This window comes from Oncorhynchus masou, chromosome 29 (assembly GCF_036934945.1).
Source record: "Oncorhynchus masou masou isolate Uvic2021 chromosome 29, UVic_Omas_1.1, whole genome shotgun sequence".
NCBI classification, from domain to species: Eukaryota; Metazoa; Chordata; class Actinopteri; order Salmoniformes; family Salmonidae; genus Oncorhynchus; species Oncorhynchus masou.
In genome coordinates, this window is record NC_088240.1 from 90,803,070 (window position 1) to 90,821,668 (window position 18,599).

At 47.9% G+C, this 18,599-nt stretch overlaps 1 protein-coding gene across 1 annotated transcript in view; it reads left to right on the forward strand.

The window, feature by feature from the left end:
• LOC135519836 (intermembrane lipid transfer protein VPS13B) overlaps positions 1 to 18,599 on the forward strand; it is a 764,993-nt gene that overhangs the window by 548,922 nt on the left and 197,472 nt on the right. The window contains 2 exon segments of the mRNA XM_064945043.1: positions 13,160 to 13,865; positions 14,380 to 14,517. Coding sequence (XP_064801115.1) covers positions 13,160 to 13,865; positions 14,380 to 14,517 — 844 coding nt within the window.

Consider the following 18,599-nt stretch of genomic DNA (forward strand, 5'->3'; position numbering starts at 1 on the left):
GTCATATGCCATTTATCAGTCTGTCGTTACAGGAAGTCATATGCCATTTATCAGTCTGTCGTTACAGGAAGTCATATGCCATTTATCAGTCTGTCGTTACAGGAAGTCATATGCCATTTATCAGTCTGTCGTTACAGGAAGTCATATGCCATTTATCAGTCTGTCGTTACAGGAAGTCATATGCCATTTATCAGTCTGTCGTTACAGGAAGTCATATGCCATTTATCAGTCTGTCGTTACAGGAAGTCATATGCCATTTATCAGTCTGTCGTTACAGGAAGTCATATGCCATTTATCAGTCTGTCGTTACAGGAAGTCATATGCCATTTATCAGTCTGTCGTTACAGGAAGTCATATGCCATTTATCAGTCTGTCGTTACAGGAAGTCATATGTCTTTATCAGTCTTTATCAGTCTGTTTATCGTACAGGAAGTCATATGCCATTTATCAGTCTGTCGTTACAGGAAGTCATATGCCATTTATCAGTCTGTCGTTACAGGAAGTCATATGCCATTTATCAGTCTGTCGTTACAGGAAGTCATATGCCATTTATCAGTCTGTCGTTACAGGAAGTCATATGCCATTTATCAGTCTGTCGTTACAGGAAGTCATATGCCATTTATCAGTCTGTCGTTACAGGAAGTCATATGCCATTTATCAGTCTGTCGTTACAGGAAGTCATATGCCATTTATCAGTCTGTCGTTACAGGAAGTCATATGCCATTTATCAGTCTGTCGTTACAGGAAGTCATATGCCATTTATCAGTCTGTCGTTACAGGAAGTCATATGCCATTTATCAGTCTGTCGTTACAGGAAGTCATATGCCATTTATCAGTCTGTCGTTACAGGAAGTCATATGCCATTTATCAGTCTGTCGTCATATTTATCAGGAAGTCATATGCCATTTATCAGTCTGTCGTTACAGGAAGTCATATGCCATTTATCAGTCTGTCGTTACAGGAAGTCATATGCCATTTATCAGTCTGTCGTTACAGGAAGTCATATGCCATTTATCAGTCTGTCGTTACAGGAAGTCATATGCCATTTATCAGTCTGTCGTTACAGGAAGTCATATGCCATTTATCAGTCTGTCGTTACAGGAAGTCATATGCCATTTATCAGTCTGTCGTTACAGGAAGTCATATGCCATTTATCAGTCTGTCGTTACAGGAAGTCATATGCCATTTATCAGTCTGTCGTTACAGGAAGTCATATGCCATTTATCAGTCTGTCGTTACAGGAAGTCATATGCCATTTATCAGTCTGTCGTTACAGGAAGTCATATGCCATTTATCAGTCTGTCGTTACAGGAAGTCATATGCCATTTATCAGTCTGTCGTTACAGGAAGTCATATGCCATTTATCAGTCTGTCGTTACAGGAAGTCATATGCCATTTATCAGTCTGTCGTTACAGGAAGTCATATGCCATTTATCAGTCTGTCGTTACAGGAAGTCATATGCCATTTATCAGTCTGTCGTTACAGGAAGTCATATGCCATTTATCAGTCTGTCGTTACAGGAAGTCATATGCCATTTATGCCATTTATCAGTCTGTCGTTACAGGAAGTCATATGCCATTTATCAGTCTGTCGTTACAGGAAGTCATATGCCATTTATCAGTCTGTCGTTACAGGAAGTCATATGCCATTTATCAGTCTGTCGTTACAGGAAGTCATATGCCATTTATCAGTCTGTCGTTACAGGAAGTCATATGCCATTTATCAGTCTGTCGTTACAGGAAGTCATATGCCATTTATCAGTCTGTCAGTCTGTACAGGAAGTCATATGCCATTTATCAGTCTGTCGTTACAGGAAGTCATATGCCATTTATCAGTCTGTCGTTACAGGAAGTCATATGCCATTTATCAGTCTGTCGTTACAGGAAGTCATATGCCATTTATCAGTCTGTCGTTACAGGAAGTCATATGCCATTTATCAGTCTGTCGTTACAGGAAGTCATATGCCATTTATCAGTCTGTCGTTACAGGAAGTCATATGCCATTTATCAGTCTGTCGTTACAGGAAGTCATATGCCATTTATCAGTCTGTCGTTACAGGAAGTCATATGCCATTTATCAGTCTGTCGTTACAGGAAGTCATATGCCATTTATCAGTCTGTCGTTACAGGAAGTCATATGCCATTTATCAGTCTGTCGTTACAGGAAGTCATATGCCATTTATCAGTCTGTCGTTACAGGAAGTCATATGCCATTTATCAGTCTGTCGTTACAGGAAGTCATATGCCATTTATCAGTCTGTCGTTACAGGAAGTCATATGCCATTTATCAGTCTGTCGTTACGGAAGTCATATGCCATTTAGCAAATGCTTTTATCCAAAGTGATTTACAACAGTGAGTGCATCAACCTGAAGGGCAGTGTCCCTCTCAGCTGTTGTGGAAAAAACTGCTTTCCTTATGGTCTTCCCGAGCTAGAGCTGTCCCTTCTTAATGATGTCACTGGGCTGACCCTCTCACTCAGTAGCTAGAGCTGTCCCTTCTTAATGATGTCACTGGGCTGACCCTCTCACTCAGTAGCTAGAGCTGTCCCTTCTTAATGATGTCACTGGGCTGACCCTCTCACTCAGTAGCTAGAGCTGTCCCTTCTTAACGATGTCACTGGGCTGACCCTCTCACTCAGTAGCTGGAGCTGTCCCTTCTTAATGATGTCACTGGGTTGACCCTGGGTTGACTCAGTAGCCATGTCATCAACATTCTAATTATACCATTGCCACTGACCCCTGAATTAACAATGATGTCGCTTCCTGATGATGTCACTAGAGCTGAGCAGTGATGTTCTATCTAAACTACAGTAGACCGTTTCAGTTGTCTGAAGGGACTAACTCCGCCTACCCAGCTGACCTAGGTCACGACCCCGCAGCAAAGTGTGATACTAGACGAGGTGAGATTTAATAATAACCTTTAAAAACCATGGCCAGAGAGAGACTGTCAAAGAGTACAGCAATGAGCTGATGTTTTTATTCAGTACATTTACATTTACATTACATTTAAGTCATTTAGCAGTACTGTCAACACTGTTTTTATTCAGTACCGTCAACACTGTGTTTATTCAGTACTGTCAACACTGTGTTTATTCAGTACTGTCAACACTGTTTATATTCAGTACCGTCAACACTGTGTTTATTCAGTACTGTCAACACTGTGTTTATTCAGTACTGTCAACACTGTTTATATTCAGTACTGTCAACACTGTGTTTATTCAGTACTGTCAACACTGTGTTTATTCAGTACTGTCAACACTGTGTTTATTCAGTACTGTCAACACTGGTTTTATTCAGTACTGTCAACACTGTTTTTATTCAGTACTGTCAACACTGTTTTTATTCAGTACTGTCAACACTGTGTTTATTCAGTACTGTCAACACTGTGTTTATTCAGTACTGTCAACACTGTGTTTATTCAGTACTGTCAACACTGTGTTTATTCAGTACTGTCAACACTGTTTTTATTCAGTACTGTCAACACTGTGTTTATTCAGTACTGTCAACACTGTGTTTATTCAGTACTGTCAACACTGTTTTTATTCAGTACTGTCAACACTGTGTTTATTCAGTACTGTCAACACTGTTTATATTCAGTACTGTCAACACTGTTTTTATTCAGTACTGTCAACACTGTGTTTATTCAGTACTGTCAACACTGTGTTTATTCAGTACTGTCAACACTGTGTTTATTCAGTACTGTCAACACTGTTTTTATTCAGTACTGTCAACACTGTGTTTATTCAGTACTGTCAACACTGTGTTTATTCAGTACTGTCAACACTGTTTTTATTCAGTACTGTCAACACTGTGTTTATTCAGTACTGTCAACACTGTTTATATTCAGTACTGTCAACACTGTTTTTATTCAGTACTGTCAACACTGTGTTTATTCAGTACTGTCAACACTGTGTTTATTCAGTACTGTCAACACTGTTTTTATTCAGTACTGTCAACACTGTGTTTATTCAGTACTGTCAACACTGTTTTTATTCAGTACTGTCAACACTGTGTTTATTCAGTACTGTCAACACTGTGTTTATTCAGTACTGTCAACACTGTGTTTATTCAGTACTGTCAACACTGTGTTTATTCAGTACTGTCAACACTGGTTTTATTCAGTACTGTCAACACTGTTTTTATTCAGTACTGTCAACACTGTGTTTATTCAGTACTGTCAACACTGTGTTTATTCAGTACTGTCAACACTGTGTTTATTCAGTAACAAAGTGTTGTAATACTTATTAACTCAAGACATTTGCATCTTTTCATTTGAAATGAATTCCTAAAATGTTTTCTAAAAACATAATTCCACTCAATTTAATCCATTTTAAATTCAGGCTGTAAGACGACAAAATGTGGAAAACAAGTCTCCGAAGGCTCTGAAAATACACATAGAAACAGAGAAATAGAACAGACCTCCCCATTCAAGTAATTGACGGATCGATTATATTTCTATACCTTGGCTTGGTCACTTAACTTCCTGATATGTTCTTCGGTTCGGGATGGTAACTATAGCAACCTTGATGTGTTCATAAGGGAGAGAAATAACTGTCTAGTAGACAGAGTGAAGCAGGCAGTACTATGGGTGGTGTGTGACTGTCTAGGAGACAGGGTGAAGCAGACAGTACTATGGGTGGTGTGTGACTGTCTAGGAGACAGGGTGAAGCAGACAGTACTATGGGTGGTGTGTGACTGTCTAGTAGACAGAGTGAAGCAGGCAGTACTATGGGTGGTGTGTGACTGTCTAGGAGACAGGGTGAAGCAGACAGTACTATGGGTGGTGTGTGACTGTCTAGGAGACAGGGTGAAGCAGACAGTACTATGGGTGGTGTGTGACTGTCTAGGAGACAGGGTGAAGCAGACAGTACTATGGGTGGTGTGTGACTGTCTAGTAGACAGAGTGAAGCAGGCAGTACTATGGGTGGTGTGTGACTGTCTAGGAGACAGGGTGAAGCAGACAGTACTATGGGTGGTGTGTGACTGTCTAGTAGACAGAGTGAAGCAGGCAGTACTATGGGTGGTGTGTGACTGTCTAGGAGACAGAGTGAAGCAGACAGTACTATGGGTGGTGTGTGACTGTCTAGTAGACAGAGTGAAGCAGGCAGTACTATGGGTGGTGTGTGACTGTCTAGGAGACAGGGTGAAGCAGTCAGTACTATGGGTGATGTGACAGAGTGAAACAGGCAGTACTATGGGTGGTGTGACAGAGTGAAGCAGACAGTACCATGGGTGGTGTGTGACTGTCTAGGAGACAGGGTGAAGCAGTCAGTACTATGGGTGATGTGACAGAGTGAAACAGGCAGTACTATGGGTGGTGTGACAGAGTGAAGCAGACAGTACTATGGGTGGTGTGTGACTGTCTAGGAGACAGGGTGAAGCAGACATTACTATGGGTGGTGTGTGACTGTCTAGGAAACAGAGTGAAGGAGACAGTACTATGGGTGGTGTGTGACTGTCTAGGAGACAGGGTGAAGCAGGCAGTACTATGGGTGGTGTGTGACTGTCTAGGAGACAGGGTGAAGCAGACAGTACTATGGGTGGTGTGTGACTGTCTAGGAGACAGAGTGAAGCAGACAGTACTATGGGTGGTGTGTGACTGTCTAGTAGACAGAGTGAAGCAGGCAGTACTATGGGTGGTGTGTGACTGTCTAGGAGACAGGGTGAAGCAGTCAGTACTATGGGTGATGTGACAGAGTGAAACAGGCAGTACTATGGGTGGTGTGACAGAGTGAAGCAGACAGTACCATGGGTGGTGTGTGACTGTCTAGGAGACAGGGTGAAGCAGTCAGTACTATGGGTGATGTGACAGAGTGAAACAGGCAGTACTATGGGTGGTGTGACAGAGTGAAACAGGCAGTACTATGGGTGGTGTGACAGAGTGAAGCAGACAGTACTATGGGTGGTGTGTGACTGTCTAGGAGACAGGGTGAAGCAGACATTACTATGGGTGGTGTGTGACTGTCTAGGAAACAGAGTGAAGGAGACAGTACTATGGGTGGTGTGTGACTGTCTAGGAGACAGGGTGAAGCAGGCAGTACTATGGGTGGTGTGTGACTGTCTAGGAGACAGGGTGAAGCAGGCAGTACTATGGGTGGTGTGTGACTGTCTAGGAGACAGGGTGAAGCAGACAGTACTATGGGTGGTGTGTGACTGTCTAGGAGACAGAGTGAAGCAGACAGTACTATGGGTGGTGTGTGACTGTCTAGGAGACAGAGTGAAGCAGACATTACTATGGGTGGTGTGTGACTGTCTAGGAGACAGAGTGAAGCAGACAGTACTATGGGTGGTGTGTGACTGTCTAGGAGACAGAGTGAAGCAGACAGTACTATGGGTGGTGTGTGACTGTCTAGGAGACAGGGTGAAGCAGACAGTACTATGGGTGGTGTGTGACTGTCTAGGAGACAGGGTGAAGCAGACATTACTATGGGTGGTGTGTGACTGTCTAGGAAACAGAGTGAAGGAGACAGTACTATGGGTGGTGTGTGACTGTCTAGGAGACAGGGTGAATCAGGCAGTACTATGGGTGGTGTGTGACTGTCTAGGAGACAGGGTGAAGCAGGCAGTACTATGGGTGGTGTGTGACTGTCTAGGAGACAGGGTGAAGCAGACAGTACTATGGGTGGTGTGTGACTGTCTAGGAGACAGAGTGAAGCAGACAGTACTATGGGTGGTGTGTGACTGTCTAGGAGACAGAGTGAAGCAGACATTACTATGGGTGGTGTGTGACTGTCTAGGAGACAGAGTGAAGCAGACAGTACTATGGGTGGTGTGTGACTGTCTAGGAGACAGAGTGAAGCAGACAGTACTATGGGTGGTGTGTGACTCTCTAGGAGACAGGGTGAAGCAGGCAGTACTATGGGTGGTGTGTGACTGTCTAGGAGACAGGGTGAAGCAGGCAGTACTATGGGTGGTGTATGACTGTCTAGGAGACAGGGTGAAGCAGACAGTACTATGGGTGGTGTGTGACTGTCTAGGAGACAGAGTGAAACAGAAAGTACTATGGGTGGTGTGACAGAGTGAAACAGGCAGTACTATGGGTGGTGTGACAGAGTGAAACAGACAGTACTATGGGTGGTGTGTGACTGTCTAGGAGACAGAGTGAAGCAGACAGTACTATGGGTGGTGTGTGACTGTCTAGGAGACAGGGTGAAGCAGACAGTACTATGGGTGGTGTGTGACTGTCTAGGAGACAGGGTGAAGCAGACAGTACTATGGGTGGTGTGTGACTGTCTAGGAGACAGGGTGAATCCGGCAGTACTATGGGTGGTGTGACAGAGTGAAGCAGGCAGTATTATGGGTGGTGTGACAGAGTGAAGCAGGCAGTACTATGGGTGGTGTGACAGAGTGAAGCAGGCAGTACTATGGGTGGTGTGACAGAGTGAAGCAGGCAGTACTATGGGTGGTGTGACAGAGTGAAACAGACAGTACTATGGGTGGTGTGACAGAGTGAAACAGGCAGTACTATGGGTGGTGTGACAGAGTGAAACAGACAGTACTATGGGTGGTGTGTGACTGTCTAGGAGACGGTGAATCCGGCAGTACTATGGGTGGTGTGACAGAGTGAAGCAGGCAGTACTATGGGTGGTGTGACAGAGTGAAACAGACAGTACTATGGGTGGTGTGACAGAGTGAAACAGGCAGTACTATGGGTGGTGTGACAGAGTGAAACAGACAGTACTATGGGTGGTGTGACAGAGTGAAGCAGGCAGTACTATGGGTGGTGTGATAGAGTGAAGCAGACAGTACTATGGGTGGTGTGATAGAGTGAAGCAGACAGTACTATGGGTGGTGTGACAGAGTGAAGCAGGCAGTACTATGGGTGGTGTGATAGAGTGAAGCAGACAGTACTATGGGTGGTGACAGAGTGAAACAGGCAGTACTATGGGTTGTGTGACAGAGTGAAACAGACAGTACTATGGGTGGTGACAGAGTGAAGCAGGCAGTACTATGGGTGGTGTGACTGCGTTCAAGTATTCTTTTGTTATGTTTCCCTCAATTTGTTCTGTCTTGCCGTCGAACTTTATTAGCTGATTCCTTTGTTAGCTGATTCCTGTGTTAGCGGAGACCTGTGTTAGCGGAGACCTGTGTTAGCGGATTCCTTTGTCAGCTGATTCCTTTGTTAGCTGATTCCTTTGTTAGCTGATTCCTTTGTTAGCGGATTCCTTTGTCAGCTGATTCCTTTGTCAGCTGATTCCTTTGTCAGCTGATTCCTTTGTTAGCTGATTCCTTTGTTAGCTGATTCCTTTGTTAGCTGATTCCTTTGTCAGCTGATTCCTTTGTTAGCTGATTCCTTTGTCAGCTGATTCCTTTGTCAGCTGATTCCTTTGTCAGCTGATTCCTTTGTCAGCTGATTCCTTTGTTAGCTGATTCCTTTGTTAGCTGATTCCTTTGTCAGCTGATTCCTTTGTTAGCTGATTCCTTTGTTAGCTGATTCCTTTGTTAGCTGATTCCTTTGTTAGCTGATTCCTTTGTTAGCTGATTCCTTTGTCAGCTGATTCCTTTGTTAGCTGATTCCTTTGTCAGCTGATTCCTTTGTTAGCGGATTCCTGAAGTACTTAAGTGAAGTTGATTTGTTTCCAGGAAAAGTCTTTCTTGTAATACGAGTTTGTCTATAACATCTGTGTGCATCTATCTATATTTAGAGAAAGTAGTAGTTTAGGAAGTGGTCTCTTGGCTGGATTGGTGAGGAGCAGAGTAGATTTGATTGTGAACCCTGTTACCTTGAGGTGGAGCGAGAGAGAGAGGGGGGGGGAGAGATAGTGGAAGAAGGGAGAGAGAGAGGGGGGAGAGAGAGAGGGGAGGGAGGGTGAGAGAGATGAAGGGGGAGAGAGATGGAGAGAGAGAGAGGGGAGGGAGGGTGAGAGAGAGAAAGAGAGAGAGAGGGAGCGAGGGGGGGAGAGAGAGAGGGGAGGGAGGGTGAGAGAGAGAAAGAGAGAGAGAGGGAGCGAGGGGGGAGAGAGAGATAAGGGAGGGAGGGAGAGAGCGGGGGTGAGGGAGGGGGAGAGAGAGGGAGAGAGAGGGATTGAGAGCGGGGGGTGAGGGAGGGAGGGGGAGAGAGAGGGAGGGAGGGAGGGAGAGAGAGAGAGTGCGAGAGAGAAGGGGGGATCAGTGGAAAGGGTTGTGGTTTTCTCCTCTGTCCCCCCCCCCAGGCTGCTCTACTTATTTGTCCGCTTCCGTTCCCGACAAGGAGGTGGATGTTGTGGATGTTTGCGTTCTCCAGATACCTTCACCAAGTCCCCCCCCCTGACACAATACACACGGAGCAGATTGTCTAGTGGTCCTTACTGCCTCTATTGAAATGCCTGGAAAATGTTACGTTTCTGCAGAAAACACAGAGAGAGACAGACAGAGAGCACATCCTCTCCTCATTAGTTGGAGAGGAGAGAGGGAAGGGAGGGACAGAGAGAGGGAGGGAGAGAGGAGAGAAGGGAGGGAGAGGGGAGGGGGAGAGGTTTTGGCACAGGGGACTGTATTGGAAGCCCTTGAACCCTGTGTTTTATAAGGATCTTGTTTTTTGGCCTTTGATGACACTGTTTAGGATATATGTAATAAATCAGGCGTTGTGTTTAAAGCTGTGTCACTGGGTTCACTGTATGACTGGAGGACTGAAACACCATCTCCTGTTCTGATGTAATATACTGTACATTTAACTCTCGGGAAGGAGGAACACTGGATGTAGTGGGAGAGACAGCTGAGAGAACAGGAGGACGGGAGGGAGGGAGGGAGGGAGAGAGAGGGAGGGAAGGGAGAGAGGCAGAGGGAGAGAGAGGGGGAGAGAGGGAGAGGGAGGGAGGGAGGGAGAGAGGGAGAGAGAGAGGCAGAGGGAGAGAGAGGGAGGGAGGGAGGGGGAGAGAGAGAGAGAGAGAGGGAGAGAGAGAGAGCTGAGAGAACAGGAGGAGGAGGAGGAGGGAGGGAGGGAGGGAGGGAGGGAGGGAGGGAGGGAGGGAGGGAGGGAGGGAGGGAGAGAGAGGGAGGGGAGGGAGAGAGGCAGAGGGAGAGAGAGGGGGAGAGAGGGAGCTGAGAGAGAGAGAGGGAGGGAGGGAGGGAGGGGAGGGAGATAGGCAGAGGGAGAGAGAGGGGGAGAGAGGGAGCTGAGAGAGAGAGAGGGAGGGAGGGAGGGAGGGAGAGAGGCAGAGGGAGAGAGAGGGGGAGAGGGAGGGAGGGAGGGAGCTGAGAGAGAGAGAGAGAGAGAGAGAGAGAGAGAGAGAGAGAGGGAGGGGGAGAGAGAGAGACAGAGAGAGAACAGGCTGAGGAGAGAGGGAGGGTAGACAGAGAAAGAAAGAGCGAGGGAAAGGGGGGGGGGGTAATAGGAACCATGTGCAGGTTGGTCAGATGGGGAAGGGAGACGAGGTAGGACAGTTGATTCTTTATGGATGAATCCTCATGTTCATGAACTGGGAACTCTCTACCAATATCATTAACTAGCATCAGATAAGGAGATGTAAGGGAGACTGCTCTAAACCTGGCAGTATAGAGGACATCAGAGAGCTCTCAGGGAGACTGCTCTAAACCTGGCAGTATAGAGGACATCATAGAGCACTCAGGGAGACTGCTCTAAACCTGGCAGTATAGAGGACATCAGAGAGCTCTCAGGGAGACTGCTCTAAACCTGGCAGTATAGAGGACATCAGAGAGCACTCAGGGAGACTGCTCTAAACCTGGCAGTATAGAGGACATCATAGAGCACTCAGGGAGACTGCTCTAAACCTGGCAGTATAGAGGACATCAGAGAGCTCTCAGGGAGACTGCTCTAAACCTGGCAGTATAGAGGACATCAGAGAGCACTCAGGGAGACTGCCATGTTATTAAACCTGGCAGTATAGAGGACATCAGAGAGCTCTCAGGGAGACTGCCATGTTATTCAACCTGGCAGTACAGTCATGTCACACCTGAAAGACTTGAATTCAAGACATCTACTGCGTCTTTAGTTCTGTCGGGTAACAAGCGAGTGAGACCAGTGATTTGTACCAAACGTTGAGTACAGCTTCCTGGTCTCTTTATGTACAGCTTCCTGGTGTCTTTATGTACAGCTTCCTGGTCTCTATGTGCATTGAGTACAACTTCCTGGTCTCTTCGTGTACGTTGAGTACAGCTTCCTGGTCTATTTATGTACAGCTTCCTGGTGTCTTTATGTACAGCTTCCTGGTCTCTATGTGCATTGAGTACAACTTCCTGGTCTCTTCGTGGGCGTTGAGTACAACTTCCTGGTCTCTTCGTGTGCGTTGAGTACAGCTTCCTGGTCTCTTTATGTGCATTGAGTACAGATTCCTGGTCTATGTGCGTTGAGTACAGCTTCCTGGTTTCTTTATGTGCGTTGAGTACAGCTTCCTGGTTTCTTCGTGGGCGTTGAGTACAGCTTCCTGGTTTCTTTATGTGCGTTGAGTACAGCTTCCTGGTTTCTTCGTGGGCGTTGAGTACAGCTTCCTGGTCTCTTTGTGTGCATTGAGTACAGCTTCCTGGTTTCTCCGTGTGCGTTGAGTACAGCTTCCTGGTTTCTTCGTGTGCGTCGTGACACTGTAGTGGCTGAACCAGGTCTACCAGTTGTCCCTGATGATTTTGTCGGTAACATTCATCTGTCTTTCTTTGTGTCTCCTGGCAACCAAAGCCCACTTCCTGACCATGTGACTGATTTGGTAAAGAAGTCCTGTGTGGATGATGTGTATTAAAACCCAAGACATAGAAGCTCGGCACTTATTCACGTTGGTTTTCGGGTCATCTGTCATGGCAGCCGTCTCCACTTCTATCCCCACAGAGAGTTTAATATTCACGTCATTACGTTGGATCACAACCCCTTCAAACCCCTCTAGACGTTGTCAATGCTTCAAACGATCACATCTGACTTCCTGGGTAAAAAAAAAAAATAATAATTCTTAAATGTAAATGTCACATTTCTTAAAAGAAGTTGCAAAAAATACTTTAATAAATATAAATAAATAAATATTCAATATTTTAAGATGGCAGAATAAGCTTCTCCTTTATAATGTCTGTAACTGTGTGATTTGATGCTTCGGTCAGTTTATTCACGGTTTCAACCCTCCAGATAGTTGGTTGTCAAGGCGGAGCTGAACAGGAAACACGGTGGCCGAAGAGCCTCTCCGTTGGTCGGGTCGGTTCTGTGATGTCACGGCGCCTCTTAACGAAGAGCCTCTCCGTTGGTCGGATCGGTTCTGGATCGGTTCTGTGATGTCACAGGTCACAAATCTTGCTGCTGTGATGGCACACTGTGGAATTTCACCCAGTAGATATGGGAGTTTTTCAAAATTGGATTTGTTTTCGAATTCTTTGTGGATATGTGTAATCTGAGGGAAATATGTCTCTCTAATATTGGGCAGGAGGGGCGGCAGGGTAGCCTAGTGGTTAGAGTGTTGGACTAGTAACCGGAAGGTTGCGTGTTCAAACCCCCGAGCTGACAAGGTACAAATATGTCGTTCTGCCCCTGAACAGGCAGTTAACCCACTGTTCCTAGGCCAGTTAACCCACTGTTCCCAGGCCGTCATTGAAAATAAGAATATGTTCTTAACTGACTTACCTGGTTAAATAAAGGTAAAATAAAAATAAAATAAAAGGAGGTTAGGAAGTGCAGCTCAGTTTCCACCTCATTTTGTGGGCAGTGAGCACATAGCCTGTCTTCTCTTGAGAGCCATGTCTGCCTACGGCGGCCTTTCTCAATAGCAAGGCTATGCTCACTGAGTCTGCACATAGTCAAAGCTTTCCTTAAGTTTGGGTCAGTCACAGTGGTCAGGTATTCTGCCGCTGTGTACTCTCTGTGTAGGGCCAAATAGCATTCTAGATTGCTCAGTTTTTTTGTTAATACTTTCCAATGTGTCAAGTAATTATCTTTTTGTTTTCTCATGATATGGTTGGGCCTAATTGTGCTGCTGTCCTGGGGCTCTGTAGGGTGTGTTTGTGAACAGAGCCCCAGGACCAGCTTGCTTAGGGGACTCTTCTCCAGGTTCATCTCTCTGTAGCTGATGGCTTTGTTGTGGAAGGTTTGGGAATCGCTTCCTTTTAGGTGGTTATAGAATTTAACGGCTCTTTTCTGGATTTTGATAATTAGTGGTTATCGGCCTAATTCTGCTCTGCATGCATTATTTGGTGTCCTACGTTGTACACGGAGGATATTTTAGCAGAGTTCTGTCTGTCTCCGCCCCCCCAGGTGCAGCGTGGGGAGCAGCAGTGTCATTCCTCGGCGGGGCCTTGCGGTGTGGACTCGGCGTCCAGTCGCAGCGGGCTCCAGGACAGTGGGTTCGGCAGCGACAGCGCCAGGATCCGTATCATCCAGATGGAGCAGCAGAGCGGAGGCTCCCAACACCGAATCGCTCGACCCTCCAGGAAGTCCACCGTCATCAAGAACCTCTCCTTCGTCCCCTTCGACGTCTTCCTGACCGCCAGTAAACTCTCTGTCATGACCTACGCCTGCTCCACTCTATCCAAGACCCCCCCCGCCTCGCCGGAGAAGAAGGTTGGAGACGGGACGACAGGGAAGAGTGCCCTGAACCAGCCAGACACCATCCCAGCCTCCTCCTCCTCCCCAGGCCCTCCTACCCTGGTCCCTCTGTCAGGCCTGACAGCAGAGGACCTCCTAAACAGTAACAACGTTCCCCAGGAGCCCCGCGGTTCACTCCTCTCCCTGGACTCCCTGCCCGCCCCCAGCCGCTACTCGGCCCGCCAGGCCCTGGGGGTCACCATCGTGAGGCAGCCTGGGAGGAGAGGGGCTGGAGACCGGGTCCTGGAGCCCCTACTGTACCTCCAGGTGGTCCAGCCGTCGGCCCTGCTCAGCTGCCACCACCGTAAGCAGAGGCTGGACGTGTCTGTGTTCGATGTGTCTCTGAGGGGAGTCTCCTCTGACTATAAGTGTCTGGGTGAGTGGAGGGGGGCTTCATCTGGTGTAGATCTTGATGTATCTCATTTACAAAATCTAATCTCTCCCTCCCCTCCGCCCTCCTCTCTCCTCCCCTCTCCTCCCCTCTCTTCCTCTCTCCTTCCCTCTCTTCCCCTCTCCTCCCCCCTCCTCTCCTCTCCCCTCTCCTCTCTCCTCCCCTCTCTTCCTCTCTCCTTCCCTCTCTTCCCCTCTCCTCCCCCCTCCTCTCCTCCCTCTCCCTCCCCTCTCCTCTCCTCCCCCCCTCCCCCTCCCTCTCCCTCCCCCTCCCCTCCTCCCCCCCCCCTCTCCCTCCCCTCTCCTCCCTCTCCCTCCCCTCTCCCCTCCTCTCCTCCCTCCCCCTCCCCCTCCCCTCCCCCCCCTCCTCTCCTCCCTCTCCCTCCCCCTCCTCTCCTCCCTCTCTCTTCCTCTCTCCCCCCCTCTCTTCCTCTCCCCCTCCTCTCCTCCCTCTCCCTCTCCTCCCTCCCCCCCTCCCCTCCCCCCCCCCTCCCCTCCAGATCCAGGAAAGTCTCTCCCAGAGGTATTAGACTACAGTGTGTTGTGGGTCCAGACTGTATCAGGAGAGTCTGACAGTCAGACAGGTGTCCCCCCTCCTCTGGCCTGTCTGCAGATCAGAGACTTCCTCAGTGGACCAGGTGAGGACTCACACACTCTACACACACGCTACACACACGCTACACACAACCTACACACACCCTACACACACTCTACACACACTCTACACACACTCTACACACACTCTACACACACCCTACAGTACACCCTACACATACTCTACACACACTCTACACACGCCCTACACACGCCCTACACACACCCTACACACACTCTACACACACTCTACACACACCCTACACACACACTACACACACTCTACACACACTCTACACATACCCTACACACACCCTACACACACCCTACACACACCCTACACACACTCTACACACACTCTACACATACTCTACACATACCATACACACACCCTACACACACCCTACACACACTCTACACATACTCTACACACACCCTACACACACCCTACACACACTCTACACACACCCTACACACACCCTACACACACTCTACACACACCCTACACACACCCTACACACACTCTACACACACTCTACACACACTCTACACACACCCTACACACACCCTACACACACTCTACACACACTCTATACACACCCTACACACACTCTACACACACCCTGCACACACTCTACACACACCCTACAGTACACACACACACACTACACACACCCAACAGTACACACACACTCTACACACACCCTACAGTACACACACACTCTACACACACCCTATAATACACACACACTCTACACACACCCTGCACACACTCTACACACACCCTACAGTACACACACACACTACACACACTCTACAGTACACACACTCTACACACACCCTACGATACACACACACTCTACACACACCCTACAGTACACACACACTCTACACACACCCTATAATACACACACACACTCTACACACACCCTACACACACTCTACACACACCCTACAATACACACACTCTACACACACCCTACAGTACACACACACACTCTACACACACCCTACGATACTCACACACTCTACACACACCCTACAGTACACACACACTACACACACCCTACAGTACACACACACTCTACACACACTCTACACACACCCTACAGTACGCACACACTCTACACACACCTTACAGTACACACACACTCTACACACACCCTACAGTGCACACACACCCTACAGTACACACACACTCTACACACACCCTACAGTACACACACACTCTACACACACCCTACAGTACACACACACTCTACACACACCCCACAGTACACACACACTCTACACACACCCTACAGTACACACACACACACTCTACACACACCCCACAGTACACACACACTCTACACACACCCTACAGTACACACACACACACTCTACACACACCCCACAGTACACACACTCTACACACACACTCTACACACACCCTACAGTACACACACACACACACTCTACACACACCCCACAGTACACACACTCTACACACACCCCACAGTACACACACACTCTACACACACCCTACAGTACACACACTCTACACACACCCTACAATACACACACTCTACACACACCCTACAGTACACACACACACTACACACACCCTACAATACACACACACTCTACACACACCCCACAGTACACACACTCTACACACACCCCACAGTACACACACACTCTACACACACCCTACAGTACACACACACACTACACACACCCTACAATACACACACACTCTACACACACCCTACAGTACACACACTCTACACACACCCTACAATACACACACTCTACACACACCCTACAATACACACACACTCTACACACACCCTACAATACACACACACTCTACACACACCCCACAGTACACACACACTCTACACACACCCTACAGTACACACACTCTACACACACCCTACAATACACACACTCTACACACACCCTACAGTACACACACACACTACACACACCCTACAATACACACACACTCTACACACACCCTACAGTACACACACTCTACACACACCCTACAGTACACACACTCTACACACACCCCACAGTACACACACACTCTACACACACCCCACAGTACACACACACTCTACACACACCCTACAGTACACACACTCTACACACACCCTACAATACACACACTCTACACATACCCTACAGTACACACACACACTACACACACCCTACAATACACACACACTCTACACACACCCTACAGTACACACACTCTACACACACCCTACAGTACACACACTCTACACACATCCCACAGTACACACACTCTACACACACCCCACAGTACACACACACTCTACACACACCCTACAGTACACACACACACTACACACACCCTACAATACACACACACTCTACACACACCCTACACACACTCTACACACACCCTACACACACCCTACACACACCCTACACACACCCTACACACACCCTACAGTACACCCTACACACACCCTACAGTACACCCTACACACACTCTACACACACTCTACACACACCCTACACACACGCTACACACACCCTACACACACCCTACACACACGCTACACACACCCTACACAACCCTACACACACCCTACACACACCCTACACACACCCTACACACACCCTACACACACCCTACACACACCCTACACACACTCTACACACACTCTACACACACCCTACACACACTCTACACACACTCTACACATACCCTACACACACCCTACACACACCCTACACACACCCTACACACACTCTACACACACTCTACACATACTCTACACATACCCTACACACACCCTACACACACCCTACACACACTCTACACACACCCTACACACACCCTACACACACTCTACACACACTCTACACACACCCTACACACACTCTACAGTACACCCTACACACACCCTACAGTACACCCTACAGTACTCACACACTCTACACACACTCTACACACACCCTACACACACGCTACACACACCCTACACACACGCTACACACACCCTACACACATCCTACACACACCCTATACACACTCTACACACACCCTACAGTGCACACACACCCTACACACACTCTACACACACCCTACACACACTCTACACACACCCTACACACACCCTACAGTACACTCTACACACACCCTACACACACTCTACACACACCCTACACACACTCTACACACACCCTACACACACGCTACACACACCCTACACACACCCTACACACACCCTACACACACCCTACACACACTCTACACACACGCTACACACACGCTACACACACTCTACACACACTCTACACACACCCTACACACACCCTACACACACTCTACACACACCCTACACACACTCTACACACACTCTACACACACTCTACACACACCCTACACACACCCTACACACACTCTACACACACCCTACACACACTCTACACACACCCTACAGTACACCCTACAGTACTCACACACTCTACACACACCCTACACACACCCTACACACACCCTACACACACTCTACACACACCCTACACACACCCTACAGTACACCCTACACACACCCTACACACACCCTACACACACCCTACACACACTCTACACACACCCTACACACACTCTACACACACTCTACACACACCCTACACACACTCTACACACACCCTACACACACCCTACACACACCCTACACACACCCTACACACACTCTACACACACTCTACACACACTCTACATACATCCTACACACACTCTACACACACCCTACACACACCCTACACACACTCTACACACACTCTACACACACCCTACACACACTCTACACACACCCTACAGTACACCCTACACACACCCTACACACACTCTACACACACTCTACACACACCCTACACACACTCTACACACACCCTACACACACTCTACACACACTCTACACACACCCTACAGTACACCCTACAGTACACCCTACAGTACACCCTACACACACCCTACAGTACACCCTACACACACTCTACACACACTCTACACACACCCTACACACACTCTACACACACTCTACACACACCCTACACACACTCTACACACACACTACACACACCCTACACACACCCTACA